The sequence below is a fragment of the Myotis brandtii genome, unplaced genomic scaffold, assembly GCF_000412655.1.
Source record: "Myotis brandtii unplaced genomic scaffold, ASM41265v1 scaffold1076, whole genome shotgun sequence".
NCBI lineage: Eukaryota > Metazoa > Chordata > Mammalia > Chiroptera > Vespertilionidae > Myotis > Myotis brandtii.
The window spans coordinates 127958-146531 of NW_005353663.1; the positions used below are offsets into that span (position 1 = coordinate 127958).

Sequence of the window (18574 nt, forward strand, 5' to 3'; positions counted from 1 at the left end):
CGGCCAATTGCCTGCACCCCCTCCCCCAGGCAAGCCCTGCCTCCAATTGGCCCCCCAACCCTGACTGGGGGTAGGGCCGGCAAGCCAACCTCCTGTGTCCCCTCCCCCCACCTGCCTGGCCCCAATAGGCCCCCATCAGGGCGGGTTGGGTGGGGCCCACCTGTGCATGAATTCATGCACCAGGCCTCTAGTAATTATATAATCTGATTTACTTCAGTTCACACAAAGTCATGCCTAACTTTAATAAACTATATTTTACTGAAATGTTTCAAATCCCATTTACCCGACTAATCAGAACCAGACATAAAGGAAGTAACATCTTCCTTTATGTAATTTTTAAATGTAAATATTCTTGGGCTTCCCAGATACCTTAACCCCCTGAATGAAGGCCAATATCCCAGGGTCAGAACAGAATCAATGTGGTAACAAAGTCCTATAAAATAACACCAGTGACTTGTGAGTTTATCATAGCATCAAAATTGTTTTCACTTAAGAAAACTAGTGGTCTTTTGGCAAATGGATTTATAAAAAAGAAACAAAGACAATATTATAAACTAGATGCCCAGTGCACAAAATTCGTGCACTCGGTGGGGGGGGGTCGCTCAGTCTGGCCTGCACCCTCTCGCAGTCCGGGAGCCCTTAGAGGAGGTCTGACTGATGGCTTAGGCCCACTCCTCCCGCCACTGCCACTGATGAGCCCAGCTTCTGGCTGAGCAGTGCTCCCCATGTGGGAGTGCACTGAACACCAGGGGGAAGCTCCTGCGTTGAGCATCAGTGTGCGTCATAGCAACCGATCATTCCACCGGTCGTTCCGCCATTTGGTCAATTTGCATATTAGGGTTTTCTTATACCGGATAATAAAACCCTAATATGCAAATTGACCAAATGGCAAATGACCAGTCACTATGACACACACCGACCACCAGGGAACAGGCGCTCAATGCAAGAGCTGCCCCCAGCCCAAAGGCCCCAGGCCAGCCAAGGCAGGTGCCAGCGGGGGGCCCCCCATCACCCTGCCGGTTGTCCCACAGATCAGCCCTGATCGCCGGCCAGACCTAGGGACCCTACCCGTGCTCGAATTTTGTGCACTGGGCCTCTAGTATAGGATAATGTCTCATCATATTCCTAGAAACCTAAATAAAACAAGCAATCAAACAAATATATACAAATTATTTTTATAAGCCAAATTCAAAAATATGATTCCAGTTAAGTGACATTTCTAGAATTTTAACTCAAACTAGAACATAAGTCTCTAAAATATTAGTGTTCATCAGGCTGATTTCCTTAATGAAAGTTTGTATAAAAATGACAGAAGCTTTGAGGTTTGACATTTGAAAAAATGATTCAGGTATTTTACAGGGTTTTTTGTTCTTGTTCTTAAAATAAATTTTCTCTGATATTCCTACTCTGATAAGAAACTTAGTGCAGTTCTTATTTTAAGAGATTTAAAAAAAAAAAAAAAAAAAGGCAACCAGACTTCCCTTAAACTCTGATGTTGCTATTACAACATCAGAGTTTAAGGGAAGGGGGTGGGGAAACAGCCAGCAGCTAAGTGTGGGAGATAAATGATGATTCACTTAAATGGCTGTCTGCCCAATCAATCTATTTCCAAAAGAACTCATTCTCACAGACTGTGATACAATCAAAGATAACACATGGTATCTTTGTAGTCAATGACTGGAAAAGGCCAACTTTTCAAATATAATGAATTCATACAAATTATTATAGTATCTTTCTAATTCTATTTGAGTTCTTGTAAGCATGTTATTACCAAGTGATCAGTAGAGGCTCAATATATTATTTAACCAGATCTCCATCTATCCAAAAATATATTAGAAATATTAAAACATTATATATTTTACTTATGAACTCAGCTTTTTCTAAAAGTTATCTATCACCCTAGCCATTTGGCTCAGTGGATAGAGTGTCAGCCTGCTTACTGAAGAGTCCCAGGTTCGATTCCAGTCAGGGGCATATGCCCGGGTTGCAGGTTCGATCCCCAGTAGGGGGCGTGCAGGAGGCAGCCAATCAATGATTATCCTTGACCAGTGATGTTTCTATCTCTCTCTCCCTCTCCCTTCCTCTTTGAAATCAATAAAAATATATTTAATAAATAAATAAATAAATAAAAGTCATCTATCTATAAACTAGCTGGTTGAAGAAGCAATGAGCTAGCAAATCTGTCTGAGGTAGGGAGTGTCAGATAAAATATAGGACACCCAGTTAAATTTGCATTTCTGGTAAACTAGAGTAATTTCCAAAGAGTTTATCAAACCTGAGCTAGGGTGCACATGTAGTATACAAAACCAACTTTCTTATATATTTTAAAAACTATAGCTAGAGTTATAATTGAAATTCTTCATATTCCAACTTATGACCCGAAGGCATAGGACAGTCTCACTGTTTCTCAACAAATATAAACTAAAACAGATTTCCAGTCTAATTTTCACTTATGGAAGAATTAAACAGAACACAATATTCTTTTAGTATTCCTGTCTTTCAAGATGTTACTGTAAATGTTACTATAAAAAATATCAAAATAAATTGGTAATGGCTGATTTATCCCAATGATAACTAGACAAGAAATTTCCTAACCTAAACCTAATAGAGATGAGTTAGAAATTACTTATGTAATAAAAGCTATAACTACAGTAGTCTCTCCTTATCCTTGGTTTTGTTTTCCATCGTTTCAGTTACCAAGGTCTGAAAATATTAAATGGAAAATTCCAGAAATAAACTATTCAGAGTTTCAAATTGCTTGCCATTCTGAGTAGCATAAAATCTTGTGCTGTCCTGTACTGTCTACCTGGGCAATGAATCACCCTTTTACCAGCGTATCCACACTGTATACATTACCCATACACAGTAGCCGTCGTAATATCCCAATGCTTGTGTTAAAGTAACCCTTATTTTACTTAATAATGGATGCGGCAATTTGGACATGCCAAAGAGAAGTTGTAAAGTGTTTGCTTCTTTTAAGTAAAAAGGTGAGTATAGTACAATACAATATTTTGAGAGATGACATTCACATGACATTTTATTACAGTATGATTGTTCTATTTTATTAATTTCTTGCTGTGCCTGTTATAAATTAAACTTTATCATAGGTCTTTATGTATAGAAAAAAATAGTATATATAGGGTTCAGTATTATCTCAGTTTTAAACATCCCCTGGGGTTTTGGAATGTTTCCCCCTCAATAATGGGGACTACTATTCTCTCCTACCACAATCTCTTTTGAAGATTTTAGTACCCCAGAAAACTATGAATAGAAAGATATGATTTTACTAATCATTCAATTTTTTTCCTTGTTATTACCTTTTCAAAGATTTGATAGAGAAAACTGAAAATGTTTATTTGAAGTTTATTTAGAAAGCTCACTATTAACAATTAGCATAATAAAGAACTGAGATAAAACATCTAGTACTCCTCTGACTTTTAACTACATATGTTTTCTTACCATTTCAAGATACATTTTGCTGTTACCATCACCTGTTTTTGTTTCTGAAGATATACTGATTAAAATATCAAACTGCTTATTCATGTTATTCTTTTCTTTTCATCAACAGTGCCTGGCTGCCCAACACACTGGTACCATTATCTCAGTTTTTCCCCAAATGCTCAGAGTCACACTACCTTAAATGCAAATCAAAGGCTGTACAACTACAGAGTTCCAAACAATCAGGAAGTATATCATACCATGTAAAGTAGGTAGTGTCCTTAATATTTGTCTTCTTCCCTCTGCTTGCAATTACCTCTCAGCTTTATAGGATCAGGTTTTCAGTTAGCTTTGAGCTCAGTGGAGTTGTGCTACAGTGGAATTAGAGATTAGCAATATCTGCTGCTAGTTGTACCCTTTTCAAACCTAATTTTGGAGATCCTGATTTGCCAGGTAGAAACATATCAAAAAGGGATAACTGAGCCCTTCCTCTCCCCCAGCCTCCATATCCAACTGCATGCTATCTTCTAATTATCTTTCATGTGCTTTTATTTCTTCTCATCTCCACTACCCTTTGTTTTCCCTCAGCTACAGACTTAATAGCTGTGTCCCTCCCTTACATGTGTGTTCCTTCAATCTAGTAAAAGAAATCTTTAGAGAACACTATATAATCAAGTTAGTTCCCTATCTAATTCTCCTTATGGCTACTCAATATCCTCAGAATAAAGTCCAAATTAAATAACAAGACCTGTTAGGAGCCTTCATGACTTGCCTCCTGCCTACTTCTCAGTCTCCTTTCTCAATATACACCAGCTTGACTGAATTTTATTTAGTTCTTCAATTTCTCTCTCTCACCCCCGCAAGTTTTCTCCACTTATCACAATGCTTATTTATTAGCCTCCCCCACTGGTTAAAAGTTCCAGGGACAGGCACCATATATCTGTCATTCCTCCTTTTATTCAAAGAATCTAGCACAGTGCCTAGCCCCTAGTAGATATTTATATGTAGATATTTGTTAAATAATGAATGGACAGAAACCGAAAGTAGTAGGTCTAATTTTTCAGCCATATTAATTACCCATGATTCTAAGGAGAGCGGAGAGGGACACATTTGATTCCTCTAGGAGCTTCTCCATAACACATACAAGCCAAGAACAGATTCATACATATTAAAGTCTTTAGATATCTGAATAGTATTCTTAGTCTCTTGAATGGAAAAAATTATTAGATATAGAGCTGTATCCCTGGTCAGTGAATTAGCATGGTCTCACTGAAGAGATAGCATTTGACAATGCTTTCTTTTGGCTTACCTCTACACTTTGCTTCCCAGAGATGAATAAAAATACTAGTCAAGTTTCTAAATTTGTAAAAGCAATAGATTATTCTACTCTTTAGCACTGCCTAAGCCTCTGCCTCTATGCTAAATACTTTTTTAAAATAATCTAAGACACAGAATTTGAACTCATATCTGACTCCAGAACTTGTGCTCTGAACCACAATGAGATCAACTTGGTAAGCTATGTCTGATCCATACTACACAGGGTGTAGCAAAAGTAGGTTTACAGTTGTGAGTATGCAAACAGTTTATTCTTGTTTTATTACTTATTAATTATTGTACTATTTTCCATAGGAACAACTGTAAACCTATTTTTACCCCACCCTTTATATGATAATTCTGGAAAGACAAGGAGCTCAAATTTAGACTCCATGATTCAGTTCCTATGAAAAGCACATCTGTAATAAAGAATATCTAAGGATCTTTATGTAGGTCAAAATGACAAGAGGTTTAATCTTGCATGTCAACTGGAACCACCTTAGTGGTGCCACATTGAGAGCAACTCAATATATTGAGGAAGTTAATGAAAATAGTGTCAAATTTATGGTTTTACCTATATGTTACTAAAATTCCTGCAAGTAAAACTGATCACTTATTCAATATTAGAATGAAGCCAGATGTAGGCTCTACAGGCAGAACAGTTTTAAAGAGATGATGAGAAATGAGCAGAGTTCAAATATGTCTTTGAAAACATGTGAAAAAATAGAACATAAGTTACTGAAGTGATGAGCCAATATAATCAAACTCATCCGCCCTCTGTAGCAGACTTCCCTGAGCATTCAGCAAGACACTTACTATAACATACAACACTTAGAGACATGCAAATGTATACAGGTACATACACAACCTAGCTTGTGTTATGCAAATTAAATATAAATTGTTCAATAACTTTTCCAATTATATGAATTGATCATTAAAAATTTTACAATTCAGGCATCCTTGCCTCTGAGTCCCTCTTTCTAAAGTTTTATAGAACTACTCAAATACTTCTATTACACGTAACTAAAAGTTCCATAGATTATAAAGTCCTATAAAAATACTGGTTATATAATTTAAATTACCTCTAAAATTTAATGGTGAGAAAAACATGAGAACTTATACGATTTAATCAAGAACTAAATTTTAAAATTCAAATCAAGAAAGAATAGTTCATCACGTAAATTCAGTAGGATGTGTGTGTGTGTGTGTGTGTGTGTGTGTGTTGTGTATTTCAAATGGAAGTACGTGGAGGAAAAAAATTCAAAAAATTTTAAAAGCTTCTACATTAAAATAGATTGAAATAACATTTATGATCTCAATTACTTTAAACCAGCATTTAGATTAGCTTAAGCCAACATTTTAAAAGAACTAAGAGACTCAGTAATCTTTCCCCATTTCCATAATATACATAAAAGACTAAAACTTGGGGGGCATGAGAGGACAGAACATAGTAGCTATCTCTAAGTTTATAGAAAAGGGAAAGAAAACACATTAAAAAAAATGAGACTGCTTTAAATTTTCATAAATATCCAGAAAATTGAGGAGAATATTTAATAAATACTTGTCCTTGAAATTATTTTCTCCATCTGATATTTTCTACAAGCACAAACAAAATATACCATTATAAAAAAAATTAGGGGCATGTTTATTTGACTAACTAATCAGCAAGTACATTCTGAATATTAGGATGAAAAAAATTAGAAGTCTAGTTAACTAGATTTTGAAGGAGGCATGTCAATAAAAGGAAAAAGATAAAAAACGTTCTATTACTTAAAGCTACTTAAAAAGACTGAGCTTATTGTTGAAAACTCAAGTTTAGCACATATTTCAAGTAATGCAGTTTGTTTTTCTAACCTGTAGTATGTACTTACAAAAATGAACAAAGGCAAAATCTCAGTATCTCTGTTGGTCTTCCTAGATCGTGTTAATTTTGCTTTTTGGTTAAATACAAAGGAATAGAATTATGGAGAGTTCAGCAACAAGTTTTTCATTAGGATATGAAATCATGCCACGAGCTCCAAAAAAGGGTTAGTGGTATAAATTTGGGAAATAATCACTCATGCAAAAATCAGAAAATACCTGTACCGAGCCACCATGTCTGTCTGCTGCAAGGTGAGCTCTCAAATGGTGGGGATTTGCCTGCTGGGAGTCCCAAGCTGCCCTGTGGTCTGCCGACTGCCATTTATTTAATGCATGTGGCATGGATGGAAGAAGAAAAACCCAATATGTTAAACATCTCATCCTTATAATATAGAAACAAACGTATAAAAGGAAATTTTAAAATACCCTTACTATTCTGAGTCACAGATGCAATGATACTGCATGTGGAGAGATTTTAATTAAATTGCTACAATTATGTCAGGATCAACCATAAAAATAAAATACAACCATAGAATTTTAGAAGTGAAAAGACTTTAGATGTCACAGATTCCACCCTCTAACTTTATAAATGAAATTAACAAAGAACAGGGAGGTAAAAATGATGTGCCCAAGAAAGCACACTGAATCAAGCATGAGTGACCTAAAAAACCATTCACTATATTTTCTATAGTAGCGGTTCTCATTAGTTTTCTGATGAGGAACAACTTCTAGCAAGGTAAGAAAAAAAATAGTACTTAAATAGTTGTTCCTAATATTCTAGAAAACTTTTCTCTCCTGTTTCTGATTGTGTAGATAATATGAGAAAACAGAGAAGTTCTTTGAAAAGAAAAAGGGCTATATAGAAGACTATGAGAATATGACAATTTTTAAAAGTAATAACCCTACATAAGCTTCCTTAATCTTTTTTTATCTGGTTCAAATTAAGGAACCCATTTCCCTGAAATAGGCTGATAATTCTTGATGCTTTTAGATGATTTTGGCAAATTTGCATGGCAATAACTTACAGACTAATAATCTACTAGCAGAATTAGAAGGGTTCGAGTCTATGTGTTCAGGAAAATGTGGACAGCACTAATAAAAAGAAGGGGGAAAAATAAATACAATATTTTAAGTTTCTATGACATGTTGGTTCTGCATGAGGTGCTTTATATATGTTATCTCATTTTGAGATAAATAGTATTATCCTTATTTTACTGATGAAGACGTTGAGATGTGAAACACTTCCCTAAATCACAGAGGTAGCAAGGAGTACAGCAAAGATTCAAACTCAGAGCCTACTGCTTCTCCAATAACCCTACCTAGCTCCTTAACACAATTACGTCATGTTCTAAAGCCTTTGGTGCTCTTTACTTTCTTTTTCAAAGTCAAGAAAATCTTGCCATAGAGGGCCAAGCACATTGGTTTATAGGGAGCTGAAGAATATCAGTGGTGAGAGAAACCCTTTGGGAGGAGAAGAGATATTAAAATTCAAGTAGACACAATGAATAAAAGTTCAGGCACTAAGTTCCCTAAATTAAATTGCACAGTTCAAAATTACATACTTTGTGGCATGAAGTATGTAATCATAAAATAATGATGATAATTTTATAATGTCTTTTCATTAAACCCTCCAAACTCATCACCAGAATTTAGCAGATGTATAGCTTAATTAAATAAATTAGATGAGATAAAAATCTGAACAGAATGGGAGAATGAAAATGATGTTAAAGTTGAGACAAATATCTAAATGTTGCCTCGGGACAAAAGGCAACATTTGGGGGTCACGGACCTCTTTAAGAAGATATTAGAATAAACATTTACATGCACCCAACACTTTCTATAAAATATAGGATCCGCTAAACTTCAAACATTGACTCTAGGTTACAAATTGTTTACCTTGGGACATAGCAAAGGTTTTAGCCATTTAAAGAATTAATTTTTCTTCTTTTGGGATTGTGAACTATGAGTTTCTCATACAACTTAAAACTATTTACTGCTTCACAGATATTTAAGAATTTTTTTCTAGATATACAACTTTTTCTATTATAATGACAGTCTGCATATCCAGGTTTCAAGTTCAATATGTAAGCTATATTAAAGGATTTCCAGGAGAGAAAAAATCACTGACTCCCTACATTTAACTGAACAAGGACAACATGAATAACATATGGTTCCCACCCTCAGTGAACTAACAATCTAGCTAGTAAGACATGTCTGAAACATGTAGAAAGTCAACCTCTAAAATATTTAAATTAAAATTTAATTCAACAACAAAAGAAGAGCCTCACTTACTATAATACCTAACAACTCAAGTGGAAATATTCAGAGAATATGAATTATTAATTTTCTTCCAAAGTACATTTTAGAAATTAACTGATTTATTAAATACAAACTCTGAGTCTTGACTTCTGAGCCATTTCTTTCTATACACAGCATCTATCAGAGCACTTAAGCTATCAACAAGTTGTAATTTATATTTTGAATTAATTCACATGCAAGACCCTTTATTGTCCCAATTTTTCTAAGGCTAAAACTGAACTTTTTAAATTGGCTGTACTTTAAAGAATACTGTTAAATATCCCCAAAAAGTAGCATTTTATTTTGTGATGATTCTTAACAAGTTGTGTTTTTTCCTTTGATTTTTCATCTCTTGTTTAACCCTCACTAGAACTCTGATGGGATGAAAGATGTAAAGGATAAACCATTATCCTTCTCTAAAAAGGGTTACAATCGAAAATACTAAAGACACTTTTAACTCAGAGAAATAACAAAATTTCTTATGCTAAAGGTGGCTCCAATAAAAGTTTTTACAAAAAAGAGAAAGTGAAAACATTGCTCAAAAATTTCAACAGCTCTCAATCACCTTAACTCAGAAAATCCATCTTCTATGCATTATCTTGAACCTACTCCCTGCTCCAAGCAAACTGAACTGCTTGCTGTTCCTCAAAGTCTACATTTGTAAACTTCTGCTTCATTTTATACTGTTCACTCTCTCTAGAATGTTTTTATTCCTTTATCTGCCTTTGAAAATGTCATTCATTCTTGAAGTTCATCTCAAAAACCACATTCTCCTAAAATCTTTATAGTTCCTACATAGTTCCTTCATAGTTCCTAATGATCTTCCATGGCACTTCATTAATATGCTTAATGCGATGGAACTTATTCTGCTTTATAATGTAGTTATTTGTGAATTTATTGTAATAATCATGCTAACAATAACACCAAGCAAGAGAGTTGAAATTTATTGAAGGCTTACTATATGCTAGGAATTAACATGCATTATTTCTCTTTTATCGATGACAGAACTGAGGCTTTGAGAGATTAAGTAATTTACCCAGGGTTAAACCATATCCAGGTATGAATGATTCCAGAGACTGAGTGAAATCTTAGCCACTCATTACAAAATATTTCTTATAGGTTATATTGTTTTACTTACTTCTGCATTTCTGCAACATGTAAAATAGTAACTTTCAAATACTAGAAACTTAGTAAATAACTTATTACGCTAGACTATAGACAGAAAGATCAACTGCTATTACAATTCATTCCAATAAGATGCCCAAATACTTCTATTCTAACAGAATGTCAAATGTTGCTCAAAATTATATTAATTTATACCACTAAATTATAAATTTATAATTAAATTAATAATGAATATTAGGGGAAATATATATTTTTAATTCTTAGCACGTGTGTATATAATATTTTATCTGTTGAAGAAAAAACATGCATTTCATTCTTTCAATATGTATATACATGTGTATATATACACTCACACACACATGTAAATACACACACACACACACACACAAAGCAGTCACCTGGACATGATAAAACACCAAATGCATTTATAAACTGTCAGAAGGTAATACAGAAGCAAACTAAGACATTTTTATCTAAAGGGGAAGCAAACCTGGTTTTTGGATTGTTGCATCTTATCTCTGTGTTGATGTGCTTCTCTGTTTGATGATAGAGCAGGATCTTGCTGAACTGCCCCCACTGGAGTAGGCTACAACACAATAGCAATTAGCATCAATACAACCTACTTCAGAAGTTTTACTTAATATCATTCAGCTGTTTAAAGACTCAAGGAAGAAAGTAAGGCCTTAAAAGACATCATTCTCAAAATATATTAAAGCTAACGAAGACAACACAGCTACTCTTTAAAATGTTTTGAGAATATTTAAATGCTTTATCAAGTATTTATTTTTACTGGTATAACAACAAAAGATCTTCTAATGCTGTCATTTCTATATTCATATAAAAAATATAGCCATAACTGGTTTGGCTCAGTGGATAGAGCGTCAGCCTGTGGACTGAAAGGTCCCAGGTTTGATTCCGGTCAAGGGCATGTACCTTGGTTGCGGGCACGTACCTTGGTTGCAGGCACATCCCCAGTAGGGAGTGTGCAGGAGGCAGCTGATTGATGTTTCTCTCTCATCAATGTTTCTAACTCTCTATCCCTCTCCCTCTCTGTAAAAATCAATAAAATATATTTTTTTAAAATATGAAAGTATATCTGTTCATGTTTCTCATTTTCAAAGCTAATGTATAAACAGAATAAATTATTTTTAAGGGAATAAAAAATTAAGGGAACAACTTTTTAAATAAACTAATAAAATTGCATACTGTCACTCAGAAGAGGCTTATAAAAATTTTTCAAGTACAATTCAAAATATAAATCTTTAATCAAAGTTTATTTAGATTTCCACCATAGATAACATGTATATTCAAATCACTTTGCATTTAAGAAAAATATACATTAAACACTTAGTAAGTCAACTGTTCAAAAATACTTGAACTTGAAAGGTCAATGGTTCCAAATATGGATAAAAACTTGCTAATAGTGAGCCACAAATAAAAAAAATTTTATAGAACATTCTTACTTATTAAAAAAAGATTAGTGAGAATAAATATTTGATCTTTCAGAAATCGCCTCTTCAAAGAAAGAATATAATGACATGTCTCTTTAAGTGCTAAGCACCAATCCTACAGTTATAATAAAGAATTTTTTTTAAGTTATGAAAACTTAGGTACAGTTTTAAAAACTTACTCCAAGTATCAATCTATTCCAAGAGATAACTTAGAACTGCTAGAATAATTAAAACATTTTTAAATTACAAATATTTTAAAAGATGGCTAAAGTAAACAGAAAACAAAACTAGCTAGCTGATCATTTAAAGTAATCACTAGAATATTAGACCAAAAATAGTATATTTGACACTAAGAATTAAATCAGGGATGAAAAGTTTGAAAAATCACTCTAAAAAGCAGAGTCCAAATGTAGGGTATTTATAAAATTCAAAGGATAATATATTAGTATTTTGTTACCTAAACTATCCCTAAAAAGGAAATAAAATGAACCCTTTTTCAAACGTATTTGTTTCAACTCTTTTCACTTGAAGGGAAAAAAACAATAAAATATTTTATTATATAGTGGAGAAACTCACCAACTGTTTACCCATCCAGTCATATTCATAATCAAACAGATATCCCTTTCGATCAAACAAGTCAGTAAAAAGCTTTCTTAGGTAGTCATAGTCTGGTTTTTCAAAAAAATCTAGCCTTCTTACATAACGAAGATATGTTGCCATTTCTTCTAGAAAGGAAATAAAAATTATTTTGAGTATACTTATCTACATACTCGTTAATAAAATTATTTAAGTGTGTAAAAAGCATACAGTATTATAAAAACAGAAAAAATAAAATTCTGTATTGCAATTTAAATTTTTATAAATTTAATTACAATGACTTTTTTTTTAAAGGGAGAAAATTCCTAACCTTGTTTATAAGCAGTATTCGAACCAACTGACCTAGCAAAATAATCCTCAGAAATATAACACAGAAGCTGCTTAATTCTTCTTTTAATTTCTGGTCATATAATTAACAATCATGCATTCCGTTAAAATTCTAAAATGTATTAGAGGTTTGTACATTTTTAAAAGGTCATACTCTTCAGGATGAAAAAGACATAAAAATCAATAGGCAAAATGGTAAGCAAAACCATGTTTCACCATGGAAGCACAAAAAAATCACTGTAGTAAGAGATAGTAGGTTGCACCTAGCTCCTTTTCTGATTCAATTCATTCCTGGTAGCCAATAAGAACAGGATCACGCTAAGCTCAATGGGCAGTGAAAGTGGCACCCAGTGACCTTGATCACATGGTGAAGCTCACTATTCCACTTTCTAGCTAATTATCTGGTTAATTTACTTTGGCACCACCATTTCATTTTTCTTGCAGAAATTTATATAGGCTTCTTAACTTGCAGTCAATCTGCCTACACCTAAACTGCTAGTACGCAACGAATTTTTTTTTTAACCCTCTAGTTTTAGATTAAAAAAGAAAAACATATAATTAAAGTTTGCTGACAATGAATAAAATAGCAAACTTGGGAAAGAGCTACCAGAGATTATACTGCTGATATTATTAGAATAATAATGTCAGCATTGTACAGGCAAAGTTGTGAATATCAAAGTGAGATTGAATTCAGCCTTCTATCTTCAAGTTTGGATCTCTGTTTTCTCAATGTTATTGCACATATCTCAGCAGGTATTTGAATACATTAGCAACACATTATTCTTATTTCTTTTTTATTCTTATTTCTTAATTGATTTAGAAATCTTAAGTTTCTGTTGGTTTGAGTTGCCATAAATCTACATGAAAGCTAAACTGTTTTCATAAAGCTCCTTAATATAAAATTAGCCTAAAGGTAATAAAGGTAGTAAGGTTTTACTGTACTTTGAAAACTGGACTAGATCATACATCATATACCTATGTTGAGTTGAACAATGAGACTCAATGACTAACATTACACTGAAACTTTACAGTTGGTATTTCTTAGCAAATATTTTTTAATTCTTTATTGTTTAAAGTATTACATATGAATCCTTTTTCCTTCATTGACCTCTCCCTACTCGGCCTCCCCCGCCCCCCACACATGCCCTCACCACCCCTACTGACTGTGTCCCTGGGTTATCCTTATATGCATGCATACAAGTCCTTTGGTTGATCTCTCTCCCCGCTTCCCCCGGACCCCCCTTCCAAATATTTTAACTTCTTAAAAGTATTTTATTGAAGAAAATATTACTTCAGCTGGTATTGGTCAGCATTACTAAAGATGGGATTTTCTTCTTCTAATACCATCTTAATAAAGCAAATATGGAAACTGACCCTGTGGTCTGTGCATCAAATGCTGACATCTTTTAAATAATATTTTGAGTTCATTTTTTTAAAACATGAAAAAAGGTATTTATACACTTAAACAATGATTAACAGTTCTGGTGTTCTGTGTATGAGTATATGGTTCAATGTGGCATTATTCATTACCTGGAAAATTTTCACATAACACTTCTATGGGTGTGGCTCGTTTTGTATCTCCAATTTTCTGATACCTCTCTTTTAATGTGTCAGCCTAAAACAGGGGAAGAAAAAAACCTTGAGAAAGTGCTAATTTTAAAATTAAATACTTGGAAGACTGGATTGTAATATATTAACAATTTCTAAAATTCAATAAGGAAACATAAAAATGTTTACCTTTAAACCTTGCCAAGGAAGACTGCCTCTAAGAAAATACATGAACATATGACCTAAAGCTTCTAAGTCATCTCTTCTACTTTGTTCTGAAATATAAGAAGAACATAAATTACACTTGCCTCTTCCAGTTAAGAATGCAAGAATGGAGAACTAATTCTTCTGTTATATACCGATTAATTGCTAAAAGTTTAGTATATAAATACATAATATAGATCAAGTGCTTTATATGTGACAAGGTCTTATTTAAACAATAATGTTTTTACATTAAATTTATTATACATCTTTAAAATATGCTATACTTCCTGAGAATCTATTGAAGACTTTTTTCTCTCCTGAGATATCTATTCATAGAAACATAAGGCAAGGGGGGAAAGGTTCCACGGTCAAATAGAGTCACTGTATACTAAAGCTCTGTCTTAAAGATTCAGAATGTAACATATGAAAGATTCTGGAAAAAGAACTAGAGTTTTTCCCTAAAAGATTAATCCTAATGTTAACCTTAAATGTTATACCCTAAGAATGTCTAACCCTGCATTTCCTAAATTTATAAGCACAAACTTCCATCCCACAAACATCATTGATTTCAAAAACAATTAGTATTCTCTGTAATATGTTTTTTAAAAAACACGTGTTTGACACATCCCAACATGCATAACCCCTCCAAAAATATACTGCTAAAACAAATTGTCATTTTCAAATTGCTATTATTGTTTTAGTAATAAACTGTTGTATAGCACATAACTGAGTGACAATCACAGACTAAGGGAGGTATCTACAAATATTTGCTGAGTGCATTTTTTTCAATTTTTTTATCACTGAAGTTAAATGCTTAATATAAAAAATGCTGACTAACAAAAGAAAAAAATAATACTTTAATAATAAAAAGATGTTCATGTGCAAGATGTTTTATACAAATGAATAAGCAGTACTAAATGCTTTTGAAAAGGCAAATGAGCATTAAAGCTTCAGAAAAGGTTTTAATTTTTGCTATATAATTTCATAACATTCTATAATTGTCTCCTGTAACATGTGCTACACTTTAAAAATATATATTTGTGTTATTTTTTAATCAATATCTATGCTCCCACCAAATAGCAAGTCCCAGGAGGCCAGATGTCTGTCTCTTTGGCTCATTATTCTCAGATCTAGTATAATGGCTGCCACAGAGCAGGCACTCAACACAAACTATTTAAATACATAAATGAATATTTGGAAATATATACTACCAGATATATGTCCCTTTTCTATAAGTACAGGAAAATATCTAAAAGAATATGCTTTAAATCATTAGTAATCAGGGGTATGAGACTGGAGAACGAGACAAGACATTTCAATTTCTCATTTCATGTACTAAAAAATGTGGTATTATAGGAAATTTTTCTTCTATTTTGTATTATAATAATATAAGCATATGCTATTGAAAACAGCAAACTTTCAAAATAAGTAAAATAGATTTATAGTTCTTTGTAAAGCCATTAATGAATGTGGGATGTGAATAACATGAAAAAAAATCATGCCTTTTATTACTAAAATTATATTTTATTAGGTACTGGAAGTATTAAGAATAAAAAGTCATGCCAAAAAAATTCTGAAGTCTTGCTGAGAATTGGAATCAACTCCAGAATCTTTTAAAAACCTTAAGTAAGCAGGCCTAATGCCAGAGATTGATTCATTGGGTACAACATGGAGTAGAAGAATGTACATTTTACATATATTTTTTAATTAATTTCAGAGAGGAAGGGAGAGAGAGTTAGAAACATCAATGAGAGAGAATCATTGATCAGCTGCCTCCTGCACACCCCCCACTGCGGATCGAGCCCACAAGCCAGGCATGTGCCCTTGACCGGAATCGAGCCAGGGACCCTTCAGTCTGCAGGCCAATGCTCTATCCACTGAACGAAACCAGCTAGAATGTACATTTTAAAAGTTAAGCAGATAATTCTAAAGTAGACTCAGATTTGATAAGCTCTAAAAAGGAAACTTCTTTCATTGAAGTATTTAAGTATTTAACATATAATAAAATACATACATTATAGGGGTACAGTTTGATAAACTTTAACAACACACACACCTAAGTACCATCTATTAAAGGACCTTTGTGTAACTTCCAGTTTGAGGCCATTGTGAATAAACTGTTATGAACATTCTTATAAAAGTCTTTTTGTGACATATGCTTTCATTTCTCTTGGGTAAATACCTAGGAGTGGATTTCTGTGTCATATGGAAAGTATAGGTTTAACATTATAAGAAACTTCTACACTGTTCTCCAAAGAAGTTGTGCCATTTTGTATTTCCACCAGCGATGTAGGAGAGTTCCAGTTGCTCCAGAGCTTGTTCAACATTCTCTAGTAGTATAGCCAATCTTTTAAATTTTACCCATGCTGGTGGCCATGAAGTATGTGCTCACTGTGATTAAATTTGAATTTCACTAGTAACCAATATTTTTTAACATCATTTCATGTGTTACTGGTCATTCACACATCCTTTTGTTAAATGTCTGTTCAAATATTTAACACATTTTTTAAGTTTTAATTTTTGTCTTATTCTAAAGTTGTAAGAATTGTTTGTATATTCTTGATATGTCATTTTCAGATATAAATTTTACAAATACTTTCTCCCTCATCGATGTTTCTATCTCTCTATCCCTCTCCCTTCCTCTCTCTAAAATAAATTTTTTAAAAACCCACAAAACTAGAGAATTTCTTGAAGAAAAATTAGGAGAAAAATCTTTGTGATCTTAGGGTAGTCAAAGATTTCCTAATAAATTGGTCTTTTTTCAAAGAACAGAAGTGTGCATTTTGACACTGACCTCACTCCCTTCAAAAAATTAACCAAAATAGATCACATACCTAAGTGTTAATCACAAAATTATAAAATTCCTAGAAAATAACAAAAGAAAGATGGCCTTGGTTTTGGCAAAGATTTTTACATATAATAACGTAAGTATAATCCATGAAAGAAATAATAATGAGCTATACTTCATTAAAATTAATAACTTTAGCTCTGCAAAGACACCATCAAAAGAATGAAAAGATAAACCACAGAGTGGGAGAAGATATTTGCAGAAGACACATCTCATAAAGGACTGTTATCCACAATACATAAAGAACTCTTAAAATTCAAAAATAAGAAAATAACCTGATTACGACTGGGTCAAGACCTTAACAGATACCTCAAAAAAGAAGATATACAGTTGACAAATAAGTATATGAAAATCCCACATCATGTAATCAAAAAGTGCAAATTTCCATCTCTTAGAATGGTGTCTACAACATTGACAACAGCTAATGCTGCCAAGAATGTGGAACAGAAACTCTCATTCATGGTTGGTGGGATTGCAACATGGTACACCCACTTTGGAAGACAGTTTGAGGGTTTCTTACAAAACTAAATATACTCTTACCATACAATCCATAATTAAGATCCTTGGTATTTGGAGGAAACCAAGATGGCGGCATAGGTAAACACCTGAAATTGCTGCCTCCCACAACCACTTCAAAAATACAACTAAAAGACAGAACGGACATCATCCAGAACCACAGGAAGGCTGGCTGAGTGGAAATTCTACAACTAGAAGGAAAGAGAAAAGCACACTGAGACTCAGAGGAGGTGCGGAAGTAAAATGCAGATGTAGGGAGGCGCACGCAGAAAGGGCTGGCAACTGAGGACGCGGTTGTCTTTTCCATTCCGGAGGGAGACAAAAGCTCCCGACTGCTCTGAACTCCAGTTCCAGGCGAGACTCTGGGGACCCAGACTCATACGGGGAGAAACTGGACTGTCTGGCAGCTGGCAGAACTCGAGGGCAGCTTTCTCTCAGAGGTGCCTGCAGCAATTACACGGGACACTGAGACCCAGGGCCTCTTAGGGCAGGGCTGAGGATCAGCCATAGTGGTTTGCTCCACCCTGTTGATTCCCTGAGACCCCGCCCCACCCAAGCTGTGAGCAGAGGCTTTTGCATATGAATGGCCTGGCCCTTTGCAATCTAAAATTACCTAACAAACTGCAGCTGGGTCAGAGAGACCCAGAACTTCCAAAAGAAGGCCCAAGGCCCCACAGCAGTTTGCATTGCTTCATAGCTGGGCCTCATCTGGGCACCTCCAAACCCCAAACTAAGAAGAGGAATCTCTCCATAGCTCCTGCTGGGTAGCCTCAGGCAGAGGCTAAATTAGCACCTCCTTAGAGATCCAAGAGCCAGTGTACCCAGTGGTCAGAGTGGGACCATCCAGATTACAACTCCTCAGACCCATAAGGGACACACTCAGGGGGCAGACTCAGTGAGCACCAAAGCCCCACTGAAACAAGTCTTGCCCCATAAGAGTGTCTCCAGCACAGAAGTTCTCCCACTGTAGACACAGCTGATTCTCACAGACAATTGGCCTGGAGGTCAATTCCTCCCAGTGATACCTACAACAATCAAGGCTTAACTA

At 34.2% G+C, this 18574-nt stretch overlaps 1 protein-coding gene across 9 annotated transcripts in view; it reads right to left on the bottom strand.

Annotated features, from left to right (window-relative positions):
• The window catches only part of CSNK1G3 (casein kinase 1, gamma 3), a 79500-nt gene that overhangs the window by 14120 nt on the left and 46806 nt on the right, over window positions 1–18574 (bottom strand). For 6 of the 9 annotated variants that reach the window (XM_005857114.2, XM_014541953.1, XM_014541937.1 and 3 more), the window contains 5 exons: window positions 14148–14233; window positions 13941–14025; window positions 12063–12211; window positions 10526–10621; window positions 6832–6927 (listed from right to left, as the gene is read on the bottom strand). In XM_005857114.2, coding sequence (XP_005857176.1) covers window positions 6832–6927; window positions 10526–10621; window positions 12063–12211; window positions 13941–14025; window positions 14148–14233 — 512 coding nt within the window. The remainder of the gene's footprint in view (window positions 1–6831; window positions 6928–10525; window positions 10622–12062; window positions 12212–13940; window positions 14026–14147; window positions 14234–18574) is intronic. The other 3 variants (XM_014541973.1, XM_014541959.1, XM_014541945.1) reach the window with 2 other exon arrangements.